Below are 21,923 nucleotides of genomic sequence, written 5' to 3'. Positions count from 1 at the left end.
CTTGCTATTTAAACTATATATTACATCCCCTCCGGCAGGGAAGAAGCTAGGTATTTTTACTGTCTTCAACTAGTCTTCATTTTTTTTTAAGTTGTTGATGGACCTTTATTTTATTCATTTATTTATATGTGGTGCTGAGAATTGAACCCAGTGTCTCACACATGCTAGGCAAGTGCTCTATCACTGAGCCACAACCCCAGCAGTAGTCTTCATTCTTTATCACATCATTTTCAATTGCAGCAAATTTAAAATTTTAATGTAAATTGTAAATTAGCAGTATGGGACCTAGTATATAATTTGGTCTTCAGAAGATCCACAGTGGTATCCAGTCACTTATATCTTAAAAGCTGCTTTTTATTCTGGTACTATCTTCTATCCACTTATTCTTCAAAGAACTGTCTTTTTGCTTAATGCCTTTTTTACTCACCATTGAGTGTCCCAGCCAATCAGCATGATTTGTATATTCTAAAGGAGAAAAATTTGAAGGACTACTTCCTTGTTATTTATTTATGTTCCTATTTTGGGGGACATTCAGTATGCAAAATAAATACCTTGTGTAGTAATGATTTAAAATTGATTAAAAATCAGATTTAAATCTTGATATTTAATATATTGTTTATTATATAAATAAATGATTTCTACCTCATATAATAATACTGGTGTGTTAGTTAATTTGAAGTACTTCAGATGTTATCTAATTAACCTTACAATAGCTCTGGCTACAGAAATAAGATTCTTACTAATTTTAGTGGCTATTAAAATGTAAGTTCAGGAGATGGCTAGTGGTGATGGTTGTACAACAATGGGAATATACTTAATGCCACTAAACTGTACATGGAAAACAGTGAATTTTGTGTATGTATATTTTAACACAGGTTGGTTTTTGTTTTGTTTTGTTTTGGTTTTTTGTACTGGGGATTGAACTCAGGGGCACTCAACCACTGAGCCACATCCCCAGCCCTATTTTACATCTCATCTAGTTGTTTAGCACTTCGCTATTGCTGAGGCCGGCTTTGAACTCAAGATCCTCCTGTCTCAGCCTCCTGAGCTGCTGGGATTTCAGGTGTGCTCCACCAAATCCGGCCTTATCACATTTTTTTTTTTTATAAGATTAGATACAGAAGTTCAAAGTGTCCTGAGGTCTCTCTTCAAGTCAAATATTATCAGTCAAGTATTTTTGAGAGCCTTTGTTACAGATAATTTGAATCAGATATAGGAAAACACCATCCTATCAACATAGTCTGATCAAATTAGATATTCTTAATGCTAAACTTTTCGAAAAAGAAAAATAATCCTATTTATTTTAGTGCAGGGATAAAGAGGGAAACATGGTATGACCTGATATTATGGTGCAGCAATCATTAGGATGGATATGATTAAGATGCTTTTCAAACTTGACCTCTGTTGGTCCCTGGGTTTCTGTTCAAAAGTACAGCAGAACGTGAAAGTGGACTTTCAGATGTCACCTCAACAGGTAGGTTTTCTGCATGGTAGCAGTTCAAACTCAAAACTAAGACTAAGGCCCAGACTCTTAGGTTCCCCACTACTACTTATATACAAGAAATTAAATTGTTATTCAAAAAATTCAAAGAACAACCTAGGTGATATGAAATACTCATATTGTTGGTAAGTATGAATTGCATAACTTTTTGGAAAGTGATCTGGTAATAACTGTTAGGTTGACTTAATAATGCCACAGGGTTGCCACTACTGTGTAGGAACAATGATACAAGAATTTTTTTACTGTGTTTTTCATATTGGCAAAAAAAGTAGAGGCACTCTGGAAGTCGGTCAGGAAGTAGTTGGACAAATTATGTTCTATTCATTATAAAGACCAAAGTGCATCTATTAAAAAGTGAGTGAAATCCATGTGTGTTGAGGTGGAATAACAACCACACTATATTATATGTGAAAATGTTGTTGGGTTAGTGTGGTATGAACTATAAAAAAAATTAAGAATAAAAGTATACTGTTTGAGAATAGAGACAGGTGTAGAAGGATTCATATCAAACTGTTAAAGATGTCTTACAGAGAAGTAAGCTTTGCCAGTAGTATTGAATTAACTTTCCTTGTTTGATCATGTTGTTTGGTTTATAATAATGTGGCTTTTGTTACTTTTTTAAAGTTTTTTAAGTTAAAAGATGGAAGGGGAGAAATGTGTAGTGATAGAATGGGCACGAGAGAGATTGGCACTAGTTAATGATCTCCATATTAAGCGCAAGGTGTTGGTCACACAGGTGTATTCACTTTGTAACAATCCATCTAGATATTTGTACAAACTTGTGTCTATATTATCAATTAAACATTTATAAAAATTATAACAGCAATACAATGTTATGTTTTATTAAAATATTTTATTAACTATGTAATAAAGTCAAGCTAGAAACAGCCCCATTTTTATAAAATAGAGTGTACATATAAACAGAATGGAGGCTGAGATAAAAGTACAGCAATATCAATAAATATGTCTAGATGATGATCGTAGTTTTTTTGGTTTTTAATTTTTGTTTTTAACAATTTAGGACTGAGGACGTAGCTCAGTGGTAAAGCACCCCTGGTTTCAATCCCTGCTACCCCCTCAAAGAAGAGTTTTCTGGGTTATTTAGGAAGTCAATAGAAGGTGGTAAGCAAAGTCAGATTACAGGATATTAAGCAGAAGATAAAGGTGAAGAAGAGAGGAAAGAACATGAAAGAAAGAAAGAAAAGCTAACTAGAGAGCTATAGCAAGAATTTTTTCTTTTAACCTTTGCTAGGACTTTTACTAATTTCACCTGTCAAACTATCATGTAAAAGTCATATTAAAAATATCTCCTTTGGGCTGGGGATGTGGCTCAAGCAGTAGCTCGCTCACCTGGCATGCGTGCAGCCGGAGTTCGACCCTCAGCACCACATACAAACAAAGATGTTGTGTCCGCCGAGAACTAAAAAATAAATATTAAAAATTCTCTCTTTCTCTCTCTCTCTCTCTCAAAAAAAAATCTCCTTTATCAAGTTCAATTTGGCTTTGTAAAATAAATCATGCTTGATACTTAAGTTAGTCGTTTTTGTTTAATCGTTTCACTTTAATAAAAGTGTGTCATTGATATAATAGTTTCAGTTGACTAGCACTTGCAAACTTGTAGTAGCTTAAGACACCAGACTTTACTCGCAGTCTTTACTGAATAACAATAGTAATTTATGTGAAGATACTGTAATAGAATTAAACACCATCCAATTATAAAATTACACTTGCTTTTTTTCTTCAGCCCTAATTCCTTAGTTGGGGAATATAGTTAGTTCCTGATGAAATTTCACCTACTGAGTTCAAAAGTTGAAGTTTATGAAAGAATGAAATTTTATTTTAGCCAAATTCTACAAAGGTTGCATATAATGTTCTCGAAGTGTATGTTGTGGTTATTAATGTGGCATCATTAGTTTAAATATTTAATATCAGAAAGAGTAACGTTTTTATTCTCACTAGTTATGGTTGACCTGTCAGGGGAATTAACTGCCCGCCCACCCATTTCAATCATTCGTCTTTTTTCCACCATGTTTACTTAACATAATGACCCAAGACGGATTTCTTCAGGTGTTTTGAAGACGTTTTAATAAGGACTTGACTTTTGATTACCTTTAAATCAGTAGTACTCTGAACAGAATGAGTTGAGTTGGAGAAATCTGCGTGGCACTAGGACCCAGGGGGCTCCCGTGAGCGGATCTTGGGGCCAGATTGCAAATTCGCGGTGACTCAGTCTGGTCGGCTCCTTGCGCTCGGCGGCCGCGGCGGCAGCAGCGGCAGCAGCAGACGTTGGCGGCCGAGCTGCTAAGAGCAGTTCTGCCGGGCTTCACTGTCCAAGACTTCCTTTGGGGCATCCCAGACAGGTCCGAGGCGTCTAGGGCGATATGGGGTGGTCGTGGTGGGGAAAGGAGGTTGCTCTGCGCGGGCAGCCCTCCGGCCTGTGCACGGGGAGTAACATTTGCTCCGTCTCTTCCTGTGTCTGGCTTTATTTGCAGCAAACCAAGATGGAGTATGAGTGGAAACCTGACCAGCAAGGGCTTCAGCAAATCCTGCAGCTGCTGAAGGAGTCCCAGTCCCCAGACACCACCATCCAGAGGACCGTGCAACAAGTATCCTTCCCAAGGCCTGCCCGCCGCCCGCGCGGCTTGCCCGTCTCCTCGCGCCCGGGGGTTCGCCGCCCCTCCCCCCGGCCCGCTCCCCGCCCGCCTGCGCGGGGAGGCCGGCAGCCGCGGCCCCTGCCCTGCGCCTCGCGCACGCGGCCCTCGCGCCCTACCGGGGCGCCGCCGCGTGGGGCTCGCCTCCGAGCGGCCGGCTTCCGGGCCGCCGCCCGAGATCGCGACATGTGCGCGGCCGGGCCGCCACGTCCCCGCCCTCCGCAGACCTGCGGAGGGGGTGGGGAGCGGCGCGGCGGGAGCGGCCCGGGCCCACACAATGCGCCCCGCGGGGTGGGGGCGGCAGCGCCAGCGCGCGAGGCCCGGTGGAGGGAGCTTGCGAGAGCGGAGCTGCACGACCGCTGGCCGGCTAGGGATGGGTGGAGCTGGCGCGGGGTTTGAACTGCTACGGGGTTGGGCTTAGGGTTTTCTCCAGGGCCCTTTCCCTGAAGGGTATGAAGAGCTGCAGGTGGGAGAAAGGGGTCTCTGCTGGGGTCTCATTCCGGGCTGCTTGTGTTAACACCTGTTGCGAGCTCCCTACCTCTCATTGAGATTTTATTTTTAAAGCTTTGGCCCAACCTGTCGGTGCAATTACCTAATTGGTTATGGAGTGTGCTGTTGTAGCGGTCCTGTTGCTACAGTTTTAGAATCAGCAAAGGTGGAAAAGAAGCGGCAAAACAACCGCTGTGTATGATAACTTCTGAGGTGCCATAAACTGCGCAGAAGCCCTTACTGGGTCCAGTAAAAGAAACAAATTCACTTAACCAGATCATGAGTAACCTTTTTACCCGTGGCCTGTTAAGCCCAAAGAAGTTAATTCTTTAAAAATCTTACGTCTGTTATTTTTATTGTCATTAAGCAGCAAATTACTTAATCTGGAATTTGGTAAGCTCTTTCATATTTGAGTTTGTTTAAATTGAAGACACTAAAGTTAAGGTTTTATTTATCACAGTTTCAAAGAAGTACTGCATTGCTGTAACCTAAAGCCTCCAATAAATGAATTAAGTATACTCAGCTTCTTGATTAATGTAACACTGTCCTTTTAAAAATGGAGGGGATAATAATTTAGATCTGCTTGAATTTTTTTTTTTTTTTTTTTTACACTTTTCTGTTTTGATACTGCTGGTACTAAAGAAAGAACAGTAGTTCGGGATATATTGGAACTTTTATCAGAACTCTGTTATGGCTCGGTCTTATGTTGTCAAAGCTCTGTGACTGATAGAAGTTGACATTTAATTAATTGTAGGTATTGTTTGCCACAATTATTAAGATTCTTAAGTTAGTCAGAATTGCATTGTAATTTCTTGTTTTACTATGTTCATTAAGTACCTTTTATACATCCCAGTACTGTGCTTGGTCGGTTCTAGTAGTCATTTTATAGTTTATTGTGTACATGGAAAAAAAAAAAAACACCTATATATCCTGAGTAAGAGCAAAGTAAATTGTTGTTCTTGAGAAAGGAAAACAGTATTTTAATTAAAAATAATATGCTCTGCTTTATATTTTCACAGTGCTAATAATGAACTCTGTTCTTTTGTGTCTCCTAAGGATATAATGTATTTAATTATTGTTTTGTATAGGCTTGAGCCCTTTTTGAAAGACTGTTACAGTAGCATAAATAAGTATAGCTTCAAGTTGTAAGAAAGTAAGCCTTATCGGGAAATATAGAAAATTTATTATATCAGTACACTGTTAATCTTGACCATTCACCAAAACAAGTAATCGTTGTCTAGGTTTTTCTTGGAGAAAGTAATTATACCTCAGAATTTTACTGGAGACTGTGTTTGATTAGAATTTATATTCAGTCTTTTATCCATTTTGAGAGTAAACGCAAATGTGATATACCTCACATTTGTATCAGGAATTTAATCAGATTTAAGTCCATTCAGTAAAAAATATTTTCATCTTTCTGTGTAGTAAAATAGTTGACCAATGTATTAAGGGTTGAGAGTCAGGGCTTGAAGAAAAAAATTTAGAGCATTATGCCACATATCTGCCAGCCTTGGTAAAATACCTGCAAATTTGTGTCACCAGACATGTTAGATCTTTGGGGAAAGGGGTTATAGAACTATTCTATATTGCTGACTTTTTATAGGGTTTAGGTTTGGTGTATAGGTTTAGGCATAAATGGCATTTTTTTCTTAAATATCCCCCCTTCCATTAAAAGCCTGTTTTATTAAGTTAATTTCCCTAAATGCTCTTCACCTTTAAAAAAAACTTGTTCTCATTTTTATGAAATGTTTTTCTTTTTTTTGTATTTTATACTGAAATAACTTCTTCGGTAGGGCCCCCCCCCCTTCATTCTCTGATGTTGGGGATTAAACCCAGGGCTTCATGCATGCTAGGCAAACAGTCAACTGAGCTATATCCACATCCTTTGGCCTTAATGTTTTAAAATTGTTAAATCTTTAAGAATTTTATTTTGAAAAATAGTTTTGCCATATTGAGCATGCTGAAGCAGGAACATATGTTGTGTTGAATATAATTGATCTAATTTTAGGTGTAAAAGCACCTAAGGATTTTACCAACACTAGTGTGCTTTTGAACTACACTATCAATAATTAGATTTAACAAGATACCTTAATCTCAGTAAAAAGTGGAAAACAAAAAATATCACAGAAAATACTCTTAATTATTAGATTTTAAAATGCTTAATTTCTTCCTTGGATTACACAAAGAAGTTTCCTTAACTACTATTTGTTCTAGAAACTGGAACAACTCAATCAATATCCAGATTTTAACAACTACCTGATTTTTGTTCTTACAAAATTAAAATCTGAAGGTAAGTAGGGTTTGTGTTGATAACTACTTGAAAGTGTCTCCAAGACACTGTGAAGACATTCTGGGAATTGTTTATTTCAAATAATTTCATTTTGTATTAACCACATGCTTAATATACATGTGATATGTAGAGTCTTAGAGTTACTACCCTTTAAGCTTTAAAATGTTTAATAAACATTCAGTTGTTCGTGGGTATTTATATAATAAATTCATTCTTTGCAAATGAAGAATATGTTACAAGTCTACCTTGGGTGTTTTGCTTCATTCCATATACAGAAATATAATAAAGATTGATTTGTTTCAGTATACAGATTGAAGTCGAGATTTAATTAACTGAATTCGTGTTCATTATAAGAAAAAATTAAAGTTATGTAGCCAAAGTAAATTATTTATCAGGTAATTATTGATGATCTCTTTAGTTGTGTATGTCTACACTCTTTTTAAAATAACTATATTTTATTTTTTAAGTTATTTAATCAAAAAACAAACAACCAGGTACAATGGTGAATGCCTATAATCCCAGTTACCTAAGAGGCTAAAGCAAGAGAATCTCAAATTCAAAGCCAGCCTGAGCAACTTATTGAGACCCTGTCTTAAAAATAAAGTTTTGAAAAGGGTTGGGGATGCAGCTCAATGGTAAAACACTGGACTAGCATGCATGAGGTCCTGACTTAATCCTCAGTCCCATAGGGAAACATTTTATAAAAATGATATCCTTCTCTTTATAAATAAATTTGTAACTTTTAAAAAACTTTTTAATAATATACATGAAACTTTTTCATTAATTTACAGTTTTAAATTCTTAACAGTTTAAAGACCAACAACTTTGATTTTTTTTTTTTTTAATGTGACAGTCATTTGCTTATTTCTAATACAGGTAATATAGTCCTGTGAACTTTATTTCATGAATATTTATTGAGCACCTCTGTCAGGCAGTTTGAGTACTGAGTATTCCCTTCCTGGAATATTGTTAGACCATAGAAGATACTCAGTATTGATAACTGACTGGCCTTTAATGAAAATACTGTCCCTATTGAATGATTAGTGTTTTAGAAGCCATAGTAAAAACACTGCACTTGGAGTTGTGAAATAACAAGTTTTATTTAGACTCTGACACCATTTAACCTCCACTTGCTTCTTTCAGCTATAAAATGCCTGTTAGACGAGATTTCAGCTCCAAACTCTAGCAGGTTGTATTTAGATTTTGATAATTCATATTCATTACAGTGATTTCTTTTGAATCATTTTCAGATGATTTGCTGGTTAATTTTGTGGGTTTTGTGATTGAAAAACATAGTAGGGAATTTAAAACTCTAAATCTAGCTTTTGAAAAACTAGGAATTCTCTCAACATATCTTAATTAGCAGTAAATGTTCTAGTTTGATGGTATGTTTATGATACATTGTTTATTTATTTTGGCTGTATCAGGGGTCGAACCTGGGACCTCATACATACCAGGCAAGTACTCTACTGCTGAACAACATTCAACCCCATTTTTTCTCAATATAAAGATTGTTCCCCGCAGTAGTGTAACACTTGGTATGGGCCTGTCAATTTTTTTCCCCCAGAAGATTAGAACATAGGTTTAACGTATCTAATTTTCCTTTAAAAAGAATTAGTAATAATGTTAGCATTGTGTCCATTCACATTACAGAAGGAATATATAAGTAATATCTTTAAATGAAAATGCTTATTTAGTAAATTTATTGCTGAATCATGGAGAAGGAATTCTAGATCTGGAGATCTGAGATGAACTCACTTTACAGATGAGCAAATTGAGGGACTGTGAAGTACAATCTTAATTTTAAAAGAAGTTGGCTTTTTTAAACATTTGGACAGAAGCTATATACTTTTAATGTTAAATTGTTTCACTTTGTGTTATTAACTCTTCAACTTGTGACTTATAAAAGTGATGTGTACCTCTTGTAAACAAATATGCATGCCATTTAATTACATGGCTAAATTATTTTGCTAATATAGTAATAAGAAGCTTATCGCTTGAGGAAGTTAAATATCTGTTCTATTTATTTCACAGCTGTTTTAAACTTAAAGAGTTTAGAAGTGTTTTCCTTTTAAGATATTTGCTGAAATGAGTTGTGAATGGAAAGAAATTTTTAGATGAAATAGAGCTCTTAGATTATATTGCTGTGATGACCCAAATACGGTTTATATGCAGAGAAACTTTACTCTCTTTGCCTCTATATGTGCTTTATACTTGAAGATTTCAATGGCAGTCAGTTGGGGAGCATAATAAGTATTTACTTAACATAAGGTATTTACTTAACATATGAAGATGGCTGAAGCAGTAGTATTAATAGCAATCTGTTCAACATGCTGGCTTTTACACCTGCTCTTTCAGCCCTTTCAGAAGAAGGTAATACTGTAGAGTGATTCAGAGTGTATGCTCTGGAGCCAAACTACTGAGGTTGATAATTTGGTTTCCTCACATGTTGAGGAAGTTGGCCTTGTGTAACTTTGGCCAGGCCTGTTTTTTTCCTTATACAGAGGGGTTAATAATATTTGTCTCACAGTTTTAAGAATTAAATGCAGAATACTTGAAAAGCATTTAGCAGTGTTTAGTACATAATAAGCATTTAGAAATAAGGTTCACAGGCAAGTGAAAAACATAAATTATGGCAATTATTATGTGAAAGTAACCCCATGTATTATATTTGATGTCTGTTTAATTTTTAATTGGATATTTTTAGTGACTTAATACTTTGAGATCTATGATGATGATTATATCAGATAACAAAGCTTTAGTACAGTGGCCATATATAAACTAACTCTTAAACCATATTAGTGGTTCTCAAAAAGGAGCAATTTGGCCTCCCTAGGAGACATCTGACATTACCTAGAAATACTTTTGTATGGCCAGTGATGCATCTAATTGTCTTAACAATGTACAGAGTAGTGCCCCACAACAAAGAATTATCCTTTAAATGTCAGTAGTGCCAGGGTCAAGAAATCTTAAACTATATTATAGAGCTATTTTTTTATAATTGATTTTTTTAAAAACTGGTTATAGCAAAATAAATTGGAATGTTGCAATCAACCATTAAATAAGAAATGATTTTGAAGTTGTTCCTGGCATGTTTTGAGATGAAAACTACTTTAAAACTCAATGCTATTTTTTATTACAGATGAACCCACAAGATCATTGAGTGGCCTCATTTTGAAGAATAACGTGAAAGCACATTTTCAGAACTTCCCAAATGGTGTGACAGACTTTATTAAAAGTGAATGTTTAAATAATATTGGTGACGCCTCTCCTCTGATCAGAGCCACTGTAGGTAAGCTACATTACAAAAAGTTGACTAATCCCAATTAGATAATTTTCAGAGGTAACAAATCATTTTCATCGGAATTTTCTTTGTTCATTTCATGTTAAATTATGATGGAGATGTTTTTATTACCATTTAAGTGCTTTTGAAATAATGTTAACTGTTACATTAAAAGCTCTTTTACCACTGAGACCAAAGTCATTGGTAGTTGCTTACTCAATGTTAGTTCAAGTAGAGCATCAACAAGTGATATTTAGGCCTTTTCTTTGACTCTGCAAGTTGGAGTTTCTTATTTTCTATGTTGTGTAATGCTTTTTCATGCCAAGAAAACCCTCCTATAAAAACAATCTAAGTATAGAATTCTACATGTTTACTATTTTTTTCCACTTTCTAATATTTGTCTCGTCTGTACATAATTCATTGGCAATTTTTAGTCTTTTCTGAGTGTATTCTTAAAGCATACCTTCTATTGGTTCATGTATTAAATGTTTAATTACAATAACTGCTGTAAACCAGTTTGGGAACACAAAACTGGCTATTAGCAAGAACACACATCAATGGGTAGCAGTAGAAATAGGAAGTACTCCAGAGCAGCCTACTAATAGGCAGTGTTCAGTGTGCCATGGGTTTAAGCAGCTGTATTTTACAAGGACCTAGTAAATTGCCGTTAATCTAGCATGTTGGTCAAATAGAAGTCAGTTAAACTCACTGAGTTTATTTAGTTTTGTATATTATGGTCTTTCAGGTTTGAAATGTATTGTTTGTCTCTTAAAAAGCAGAGATTCATTTGGGAGAATGATTGCTTTGCATGCATAAGGCCATGGTTTCAATTCCCAACACCACCAAAAAAAATTAAATAAAAGGTGAATAAAGAATATTTAAGTATCTAGCTAAATCTAAATAAAAAGCAGAGATTCTTTGATTTCCCCTCCGGACAGTCTCGTATTAAAAAGAGTGCCATTGTTAACATTGGCTTCAAATTTGATCGGTAGAAGATAATTGTAGTTTGAGGAAAAGGACTTCCTAGGTAACTTTAACATATCCCCCTATATCTTTCTCAAGGCTTTACTTCTTGGTAGAGAAGTAAAGAATGATAGTCTGCTAGCCTTTTCTATATAAAATCAGGGAGAGAAATCTTCATAGATGTGGTCAAATGCGATTTTAAAAGAAGTAGATTTCCTTAGAAGGCAATTCTGAGAGGAAAGGAGAGGGAGGGCAAGATATAGAAATTAAATACAAAATAGTTTTTCCTAAATTGTATTTCATTATAAACTTATCATTTTGTCCAAACTACAGTGCTTTGTGCCTTAAATTTGAACGGTTGGAAGTAATAGTATTGGGGAGAGGAAAATTGATATTCCAGGGAATGCTGGAATTTTTTTTTTTTTTTAACCTTCCATAAGAGTTTTCGAGTATGTTTGCAACTGGGTTTATATTAGAAATGGTTTTTTCTTATACTGGGAATCAAGCCTACAGTATTGTGCATATTAAACACACACACTACCATTGAACTACATCCCTAGCCCAGAATTAAATACTTGAAAGTGTCTTCTGACATCTTATTTTGAAACAAATGAAATTGACATACATAGATGTAATTTTTATTTCTTGGTATTTGTAGAATATGAAAGATCTTTGGTGTTTTGGTTCTGATTTATGTTATGTATATAAATATCCTAATTGTGAGAGACCACATCTCAGTTTTCAATATAGAAACCAATGAGGTAGAGTTTTAATTTAGTAATTTGTTTTACTCTGCTTCACTAAAAATGAGTGAATAAACTTCAGACATAATTGCAATATATCCCAAAAGACACTTAATGGAATTTGATAAGAAACAGTTTGGATTGTGAAGGTGGAAGGTGTGGATAGAGGTATAGATGAAACAGTGATTGAGTGTATATTAATGACTATTGTTGAAGATGGGTAGTGGATACATTTAATTATTTTGTTTTTCAATATTATGTACAGGTTGAACATCCCTTATCCAAAATGCTTAGAATTAGAAGTGTTTTCAGATTTCAAACATTTTTGGATTTTGGAATATTTGCATATACTTTATTAGTTGAACATCTGTTATCTAAAATTTGAACTGCTACAAAATCTGAATCATTTTTTGTTTTGTTTTTGTTTTGGTACTGAGGATTGAACCCGGGGTGCTTTACAACTAAGCTACTTTTTTCTAGCTAGCTAGCTGGCTATTTATTTATTTATATTTTTAAGACATGGTCTAACTAAGTTGCAGAGACTGGCCTCAAATTTATAATCAATCCTCTTGCCTCAACCTCCTGAGTCACTGGGATTACAGTCATACACCACTGCAGCCAGCTCAAAATCTGAATTTTTGTCAGCATTCAAAAAGTTTTAAGTATGAATTTTCAGATTAAAGGATGCTCAATTTGTATATTGAGGTTTTCTATTTTCAAAAATGTCTGTAATATTAATTGGATAAAACAAAGCTTATCACTTGAAATAAATGGCTTAGCCAATTAAATTATCTGTTTTATGTTGTTAAATTAAAAATAAATGACTTTTCTTCTTTCCCGTGGCCCGTTTTAATGCAGGTTAGAAAAGGTGGTGGTGAAATTGATATACAGAATTTCCTAGAGGAGTAATTATTAGAGGAGGAGTGCACAGCATTAAGATTCTAAAGATTGTTCTGTTTGGTGTTTGGTTTTTGTCTCATCCAAAGCATCACCTTGGAATCATCAGTTCTTTTTTATTTTTGATAAAGTAAAGCCAGGTTTTTGTTTTTGTTTTTCTTTTCTCCTTTAGGAAAATCGATGAGCTTGTTATTATTATAAATTATTGGTGCTTTCCCACCAATAAATCTGGAAATTTTATCTTTTAAATTAGTTAATCTTAATTCTCTTAAGAAAATAAGTAAAAATATTTTTTGTAGGTTTTTGAAAGGTATCTCTAAGAAAATTGAGAACTTCACTTATCAACCTTAATAGAAAATTCTTGAGATGGGTATAATAACATAAGCATGATACATTATTGATTTAAGTAGAATTCTGTTTGTCTAGACCAGGGTTTTACAATCTCGGCACTTGACATTTTAGACTAGATAATTCTTTGTGGTGGGCTATTCTGTGCATTATAGGATGGTAATTAGCGTCTCTCATTTGTACCCATTGGATACCAGTGACAGCCACACCCTCTGTTGCGCCAACCAAAAGTGCCCACAGATAGTGCCAAATGTGCAAATGTGACTGAACTCCATAAGGATAAGGACCATGTAGGGTTTTGAGTTATGTTTTCCTTAACACCTAATAAAATGATTGTACCATATTAAGAATTTAGTAAATATTTTAAGTAAAAGATTTCTGATTATAAAGCAATAAATTTGCCTCCTTGGCTTTTAATTTTTTTTCTTTGAGACAAGATTTTGCTATCTTGTCCAGGCTGGCCTTCAACTCCATGGCTTAGCCAAGCCTTCTGAGTAATTAGGATTACAGGTGTGCACCACCATTCCCGACTTTAAATTTTTTTTTTTAATCTTTATAATACATATCGAGAATCTTATTAAGGAAATATATTTGTAAGGGATCACAGTTTACTAACTGAAGTAATTCATTGCATGAATATAAAGTTGTCTAAAAAATACATGATTTATAATTTTTATTATTTCAAGGAATTTCCTTTTATGTATGCTTATACTCTTTTGGAAAGTTTCTACAGGATTAATTTGTAAAGTGGCATTTTGGGGTCAAAGTGTTATTTAAACATTTAAGATCTTAATAAGTATGGCCGATTTTTCTCCCTTATTCTAAAGACAGACTTTTCATTAGATTTTTCAAGAGTGGATGTGATTAAGGGGCAGATCTTGGAATTTTTCAGTCAACATCCTTTAGTGCTTTACTAGCAGGAGTAATAAATGTCAGTCCATTAGTACCAAATTGTAGATTATGTCTGATTTCTATTAATTATTATTTTCAGTCTTTTAGACATGCTTAGTTTCTATTAAGGCAGATCCAGATCCTTTTCTCAGTTCTTTTATGTTGTAACTTCAGGAAAGAAAGTTTGCAAGAAGGATTGGGTCTTGTTAGTTTTGAATCTTAGTGGAGAGCTCATTTGAGCTTTATGTCTTAAAACTCTAATCAGGGGCCAGGATTGTGGCTCAGTGGTAGAGCGCTTGCCTAGCATGTGTGAAGCACTGGGTTCTAGAACCACGTAAAAATAAATAAACAAAGGTATTATGTCCATCTACAACTAAAAAAAATTTTTTTAATGTAATTAATACATTAATCCTTACTATTTAAATTTTTTCCTTGAACAGTGAACATTTGCCAACAGCTTTATTTAAGCTTTATTTTTTAGTTGTTATGTTGTTGAAACAACCATCTGAAAGCTAAAGGTGGAAAATTAAAGTTTATCCACACAGTGAGATTTGCTATTCAGTAATAATTATTTACTAGAAGCCAGGCATTTTCTATGTATTTCATTAAATTTTTAAGATAAGTCTGGGAAAGGAGTACTTTTTCTTTTTTTCATTTTAACAAACTAGTTTTTGCAGCTTAAAGTACTTAAAATTTGCCTACTGTCAGAGTTTATACTTTTAGTGGTACTAAAAGACCCATAATCACTGAGCATATTACATATTACTAATGATATATTTACTAAGGCAGATAAAAATGTTAACACAAAACTTTTGTGTTACATTTTTGTGTGTTTGCATAATCCACTATCACAACGCAGCTGCACAACACAGTTGAAATACTCCAGTCAGTCAAAACGACATGATCAGTCAGCATGTGCCACCCAACCTCCAAGATCGAAGATCGCCTTTCTGGCGATTCATCTTTGATCCAGTAAGTGGGAACTGTTGCAGGAGTATATAACCTATCTACATGAGGGGGAATGTTGCAGATTGCATTAACATGCAGAATTATTCTCAATCGATGATCCACTACTTTCCTTTTCCCTACTATGGTCCTTAACTTGGATTCCATATTGTCAGGGAGCTATTCTTAGCTTCTTCAGATATTTTTTATTTGAACTTTATGAACTATCACCTAGTAATAAGTGCTAGTAATAATATTTTGGTCTATTTTCTTTCTATTCTTTTATATATAATTTTTGTGAAATTGGAGTTCATTAATTAGTGGCGCTATCTTGGCATTATTGAAGAGAAGCAAGTCTTTCATAGAGATACTTAGTAAATATTTTTAAAAGCAACAACTTAGAGGGTGAATTGCTGGGAAACAAGATTAGAAATATCTGATTTATGCTGTGGTTTTTTTTTTTTCTATAGGTAGCTTTTGGTGATGTGGGGATTGATGAATGCTATTTACATGGTTTGGAAATATGGGACATTTAAAAATGTGTTACTGGCATGGTGCTATTTAACACAATGCACTCAGCTTTCTTAAAAATATGTATTTTCTTTCAAGGTATATTGATTACAACCATCGCTTCCAAGGGAGAATTGCAGAACTGGCCTGACCTCTTACCAAAACTCTGTAGCCTATTGGATTCTGAAGATTACAACACTTGTGAGGTAAGAATATTTGCTTCTTATAATTTACTGTGTTTCCTATAAGAAAATATCTTGTTTTTCTATTGTAAAATTATTCTTGGGAGTTATATATATGTAATAAAGTTATTACCAGACTTAGTCAGTTGAAGTGCTATGTTCATATCTAAAGATAGACCGAAACTTACCAAATTCTGAGACCATAAGTACTTTCTTAGTTTCTCAGAACCATTTTTATGTTTAATAAATGATGAATTTGCAGTATGTCCCATTTGGTTTAGTTTTAATCATACTGTAATTCTGATCTTGGGCGTTTTGGGGGGGGGGGCATTGATTAAGTCAATGGCAACCTTTTCATTTGGTAAGAAAGGAATTCTAAAGTATCTGTTTCAATAGCAGGCTTCCACTTTGAGCAGAAGTCTATTTTAAGTGAAACCATTTTAAGTGTTTACAATTTCTAATGCAGTAACTCCTTCCTTTTCAAACAGTAGCAAGGTTTAAAAGCAGAGAAGCATAAGAATAACCTAACAATAAAGAATCAGATAATTTTATGAGATTTAGTATGTTGCCTAACCTTGTCTTAGGGAAGAGGAAATAGGAAAGAAAAGGTAGGGGGAAGGGAGTGATGGCAAAGTATTGGGATGCCTCGGTATCCTCCCCTCCCCCATTTTTTTTTTTCAATTCACAGAGACGTGCGCGCACATACACATATTCCTTAAAAATACACTTAGAAAATTACAGAAAAAGTAAATAATATTTAGTCACCATATAACAGTTGATTCTATTTAAATATTACTTTGTGATGGTAAACAGATGAAAATTTTAAGCATTTTCCAAGAATAAAAAATTTGTCCTGGTTGTGAATTGTGTAGCAGCTACATAAAAATTGTATTTTAGGTAAATATTTTTGTCATCTGTCTGAACTAAAGATGTGGACTTTTTAGTTGTAGGTATGAAATGATTGCTAAATTGTTTGTTCTTAGTTGAAACTTGGCTTTTTTTGTTTTGTTTTTGTTGTTGCCTTAGTAAGTAACAAGGTTATATTTAATGTGTTAAATCTAAGGCTGAAATTTTATATTTTTTAATTAAATTGTAAACTTATATTCCCAAGTTTCTTTTTGATGCATTATAAACTCTAAAAGGATGTTTGGTAATTGCCTTAAAGACTAAAAAAGGCAATTTTTAGTTAACTGTACTATGGAGAATAAACACAAAGTTGCTATGGTAAAATTAAGAATTTTGGATTATCCACTTTGGAATAAAATGATTATAGGGAAATAGTTGCTGATGTGAATTGTCTGTTCCTTAAATGATTGTGTCACCATTTAATCAAAAAATGATTTATCTATAAGTAAATTTTAAGTAGTATTGACTTTTTTATGTTCTTCCTAAAGGGAAGTTACTGGTTACATATATACCTCTATGAAAATGTAGATTTCAATGGTATAATTTATTTCAAAATTGAATAATATAGAGATTTTAGAAGGCAGCATTTTATGTGGGCTGAGAACATTGATGCATAAAATTAAGCAATATTCCTCTTTTTGCTTTTAAATGCCTTTGTTTTGAATGAATTCCAATAATTTAAAGTATGTATCTTTTACAGGGAGCATTTGGTGCCCTTCAGAAGATATGTGAAGATTCTGCTGAGATTTTAGATAGTGATGTTTTAGATCGCCCTCTCAACATCATGATTCCCAAATTTTTACAGTTCTTCAAACACAGTAGCCCCAAAATAAGGTATTTATATGACCAATATTAATTTATAAACTCTGATATAAGCCTTACTTCTGCCCTACTTTGTATTTTTGTGATTAGCAAAAGATAATGGGCCAGATATAATGGTGCACATCTGTAATCCCAGAGACTTAGGGGACTGAGGCAGAAGGATCACGTAATCAAAACCAGCTTCAGCTACTTGGCAATACCCTGTCTCAAAATCAAAAGGGGCTGGGGTTGTTGCCTGGATTCAGTCCCCAGAACTGAGGGGAAAAAAAAAACAGAGAATACTGGATATTCCACAAAGGTAGACTTCAATAAGTTGAAATTTACTACTTTAATAACAAATCCCATAAAATGTTGACTCTTAATGATGAAATTTTCATTAAATATAGTTAATTACATTCACATAGTTAATTACATTCCCAGTATTTACCAGCCACCGTCTTACAAGTTCTTATAAGACAGATTTAGTTGAGGGGCTTTGGGATTTTTTTATCATTCTTGCCAAGTTCAAATGCCTTCATTTCAAATAGAAATTCCCTCAGAATAACATCTACATATTCTTGTTACTTAAAGTCAGGCAACATTATTTGATATAATACTGTGAGCTCTTCGAGCCTTTCAACAAATGTTGTCGTCTTTCCCCTTCTACCACTGTTTGCAGGTTCAGTGACTGGCCTATTCTCTGCTTTTCTTCATCCTCTGATAACTAAACTGATGTAATTTTAATGAAAATACATACTTTTAGTTGAAGAGTTTTACATCTAAATTATGGGGGGTAGTGAGCATTTTAAGTTCAAAGGTAGCAGAATATTTTATTACACCCTGAAATCATATAGTAGGTTTTCTTGGCTAATCCTGAAATTAACCTGGTCTGCCTTGATCGTCTCTGGAATCATATAGTAGGTTTTCTTGGCTAATCCTGAAATTAACCTGGTCTACCTTGATCATCTCTGTATCCCTAATTTCTACAACAGTGCCTCACATACAGTTGCCAAACTTATATTAGAATATGTAAACTAACCTATTAAGTTTGTTCATCAGTTCCTAACAAGCTATAAATATGATGTCTTTGTTTTAATTGTTAGAAGTGCATGAGGTTCCATAACTTCTTCAAGTGTTCCCGCAGCTGCTGTACCAGTTGGCTTCTTTGTGTGTGTGTGTGTGTGTGTGTGTGTGTGTGTGTGTGTGTGTGTGAGATCCAGTTGTGATTTTTTTTTTCCCCCTAACTTTTTTCTATGAAAAACATTGCTCCTTCTTTAACTATTGGTTACTTTGGTTTTTGCTACATTTGTTGGTGCTTCATGGTTTTATATAAAATAATCAAATGTCATATTATTATTTAAATGAAAATCATTGCCTAGAGGCACTTATTCAGGAGTCCAAGAGCATGACCGTATTCCATAGATTGTAACTGTTAGTTGGGCTTCAAAATTCCAAACTGTATTCAAAGGATTGTGGTATCAGCAATGTTACCAAGGGGTATATAAGAATATGTATCTTAAATTCTGTTTATTTCTCAATCTTTCATACTTTTTCTTAGTAATTTCAAATACTCTTCTTCATAAGTAGTACTTGTGTCATGCTCAGATTGGAAATTAGTTAGTAGATGTATAATTGTGATGGCATCAAAATACATATTGAAAAGAGTATATTTTCAAACTGTTATTTTTGTGGCATAATTAACTAAATAGAAGTTTGTGTCCCCTAGAAATTCTCCTCCATTGACATTTTAAGCAGTGAGTGATTTATATATTTCACTTCTAGGAATATTAACTTTTTTGTGAGTAATTCTCAGCAATTAAGAAAAATCCAATAAAATATTCCTGGTAATTGATACACTATTGCTAGATATTAAATATTAATAATTATTATTTCAGTGTTTTATTTTGTAGATGGTCATTTGATCAGCAGTACAAAATACTTCTGTTTAGTGAATACTCATGATTACATACTTGAGATTCTGTTTTATCTAGTTAAAATTTTTCTTTTTGATGTATATTTGGGTGGATATGGATATCTGCTCTGTAATTTCTCTGCACTAATATTCATCTTTATATAAATGTTTCCAATAATTCATATTATTTAACAACTTAAAAAGTTTAACTTGTGTTTACTGTGTACTTTTAAAAGTGTTGTCCCCTCATATTATTGTTGGGAACTTGGAAACAAAATGAGGAAATGGAGTATAGTTTTACATTTAAATCTTAACTCTCCTTCCCTTGCATTTCTTTCTAAATAATTTTATCACATTTATACACAAATAGAGTATCAGTTTGTTTATGGGATCATAAAAATGGCATTGTACTAATTGTAATCTCTGTTGACTTTATTTAGTATTATGTTGCTAAGATGCATTCATATAATGTCACTGTAGCCCATTTGTTTTGAATACTGTGTAATTTTGCCTTGCGTGACAATTAAACAATTTGGTGTACACTTTTCCCCTGGCTGCCTTTGGGTGACATCTGGGTTTTTGCTTCTATTAATAGTGCTGCCAATATCAAACTTCAGAACAAGTTGTACCAATTCATACTCTGTTAATAAGATTTAAAAGATTCTGTGGCTACACGTGGTCCGCATTTGGTATTGTCATGCTTTAAATATTGCAAATCAAATATATATAAAATATCTCATTGTATTGCTAGTGTACTTTCCTGTCAATAAGGAATGATGGATATCTTAATGTATTGGCTCTATGCATTCCCTTTTTCTGTTGTTCCGTTTGACACAGGAATTTTCAAGTGAGGCTTTTTGATGTTTAATACATAAATATATCTGGTATCTGTAGGCATGTTATGGGGATACTTTTTTTGAGACAGGTTCTTTCAGTATTGCTCAGGCTGGGCTCAAGTGATCCTCCTGCCTCCTCCTATGTAGTTGGAAGTATATAGGTTTGTGCCACCTGGCTCATGAGATAGGAATGTGTTCTGTCTTTTCTATTTAAATAACAATATTTTTGTAAGTATATTCATAAAAATAATTTTTTCTTATTGATTTAAAAATCTCATTTATCATGCAAAATTCCATGTGTATATGGTCAATTTATGGCTTCTCGATTGTATTCTGTTGCTATTTTATGTACATAGCCTCAAACAATTCTAGCTTATTTTAGGGCAATGGGCTTTTGAGCTTTTAGCAATTGCAGTTATTTAAAAAAAGAGATATTGGAATGTTTTGGTATTCAGAAGTAAACAGATTAAACAAAGGGACTTCAAACTACATCAAGATAAGTTTTCAGTTTTTTAAGTCATGCTCTGGAATATCTTAATTTGGACTAACTGTTCAATAGTACTATACTACTATTTATAATAAGGTAAATTTAAATTCTCTCCTGGAATTGAATGAAAATAATAAAGCCTACAAGTTTTTTTTGTTTTTCAGGGGGTACCAGGGATTGAACTCTGGGGTACTTAACCACTGAGCCACATCCCCAGCCCTTTTTTTTTTTTTTTTTTTTTTAATTTAGAGAGAGTCTTACTGAGTTGCTCAATTCACAGTCCTTCTGCTTCAGCCTCTCCAGCCGCTAGGATTATAAGCATGCACCACCGTGCTAAGTTTACAGATTTAAAACATGCATTGGGCAGTGGAAATAATCATAAGCAACTTATTTGAAGAGTTATGTCTAACAAAAATTGATGTTGGAAGATAGGCCAAACAGTATTTGATCTAAAATATGCAGAAACTACAAGATGAAAATATTTGAAACATTCTCCACTTTGCAGAATTTACTCTGAGCTTATTAAATGCTTCAGCTGCTTCTAAGAGATTTTTTTTCCAATATAAAAATACTATGGTCTATAGGAAAAGGATTATATTGGGAAAATTTTTATTCTTTAGGAAATAATGCCATTTACATGTTAACAGACAGATCTCATTAAGACATTGACTAATATATGAATACATGCCAGGAACATTTTTTTTCTTTTTATTGTTCCTTAATCATCAGATTATCAATATGAAGAAGTTTTTGTTTTAAGAGTTTACAACCAGGATAGTAAGGATCCTTTTCCATGTAAACCCTAGAACTAACAGATTTTACAAAAACTTGAAATATATATTGGAATTGTGTTGCATTTATAGATCAATTTGGGGAAAATAGACGTCTACAATAAAAGTTTTCATATTTTTAGCAGTCTTTCACATTTTATTAAATGTATTCCTAGGCTCTTGATTTTCTTCAATAGTATTATAAGTGGTAATTTTCCTAAGTTAAATTTTCTAATTTTTTCCTTTATTGGCAATGTTCACAACTAACATGTGTATTAAGCAAGCTATTTCAACAAATGATCATGAGGTAAAAGGAGTTTATTTGTCCGACTGTGAACTTGCAAATGTAAATCCTGGGCTGGGATTATAGCTCAATGGTAGAATGCTTGCCTCGCATGTGTGAGGCCCTGGGTTCGATCCTCAGCACCACATAAAAAAGATATTGTGTCCATCTACAACTTAAAAAATACTTTTAAAAAACGTACATCCTGCTATTAATTTTCTAAAAACTATTTTGG

At 33.9% G+C, this 21,923-nt stretch overlaps 1 protein-coding gene across 3 annotated transcripts in view; it reads left to right on the top strand.

Annotated features, from left to right (window-relative positions):
• Tnpo1 (transportin 1) overlaps window positions 1–21,923 on the top strand; it is a 90,089-nt gene that overhangs the window by 27,983 nt on the left and 40,183 nt on the right. Inside the window, exons 1-6 of one of the 3 annotated variants that reach the window (XM_078043761.1) lie at window positions 3,706–3,861; window positions 3,994–4,107; window positions 6,856–6,931; window positions 10,074–10,223; window positions 15,611–15,717; window positions 17,300–17,433. In XM_078043761.1, coding sequence (XP_077899887.1) covers window positions 4,003–4,107; window positions 6,856–6,931; window positions 10,074–10,223; window positions 15,611–15,717; window positions 17,300–17,433 — 572 coding nt within the window. In that variant the 5' untranslated portion in view covers window positions 3,706–3,861; window positions 3,994–4,002. Of the gene's footprint in view, window positions 1–3,705; window positions 3,862–3,993; window positions 4,108–6,855; window positions 6,932–10,073; window positions 10,224–15,610; window positions 15,718–17,299; window positions 17,434–21,923 lie in introns of those variants that run through there. The other 2 variants (XM_078043750.1, XM_078043765.1) reach the window with 2 other exon arrangements.

Source organism: Ictidomys tridecemlineatus, chromosome 1 (genome assembly GCF_052094955.1).
Source record: "Ictidomys tridecemlineatus isolate mIctTri1 chromosome 1, mIctTri1.hap1, whole genome shotgun sequence".
Lineage (NCBI taxonomy): Eukaryota > Metazoa > Chordata > Mammalia > Rodentia > Sciuridae > Ictidomys > Ictidomys tridecemlineatus.
The sequence above is the reverse complement of the archived record's forward strand: the minus strand, read 5'-3'. Positions and strand labels throughout refer to the sequence as shown.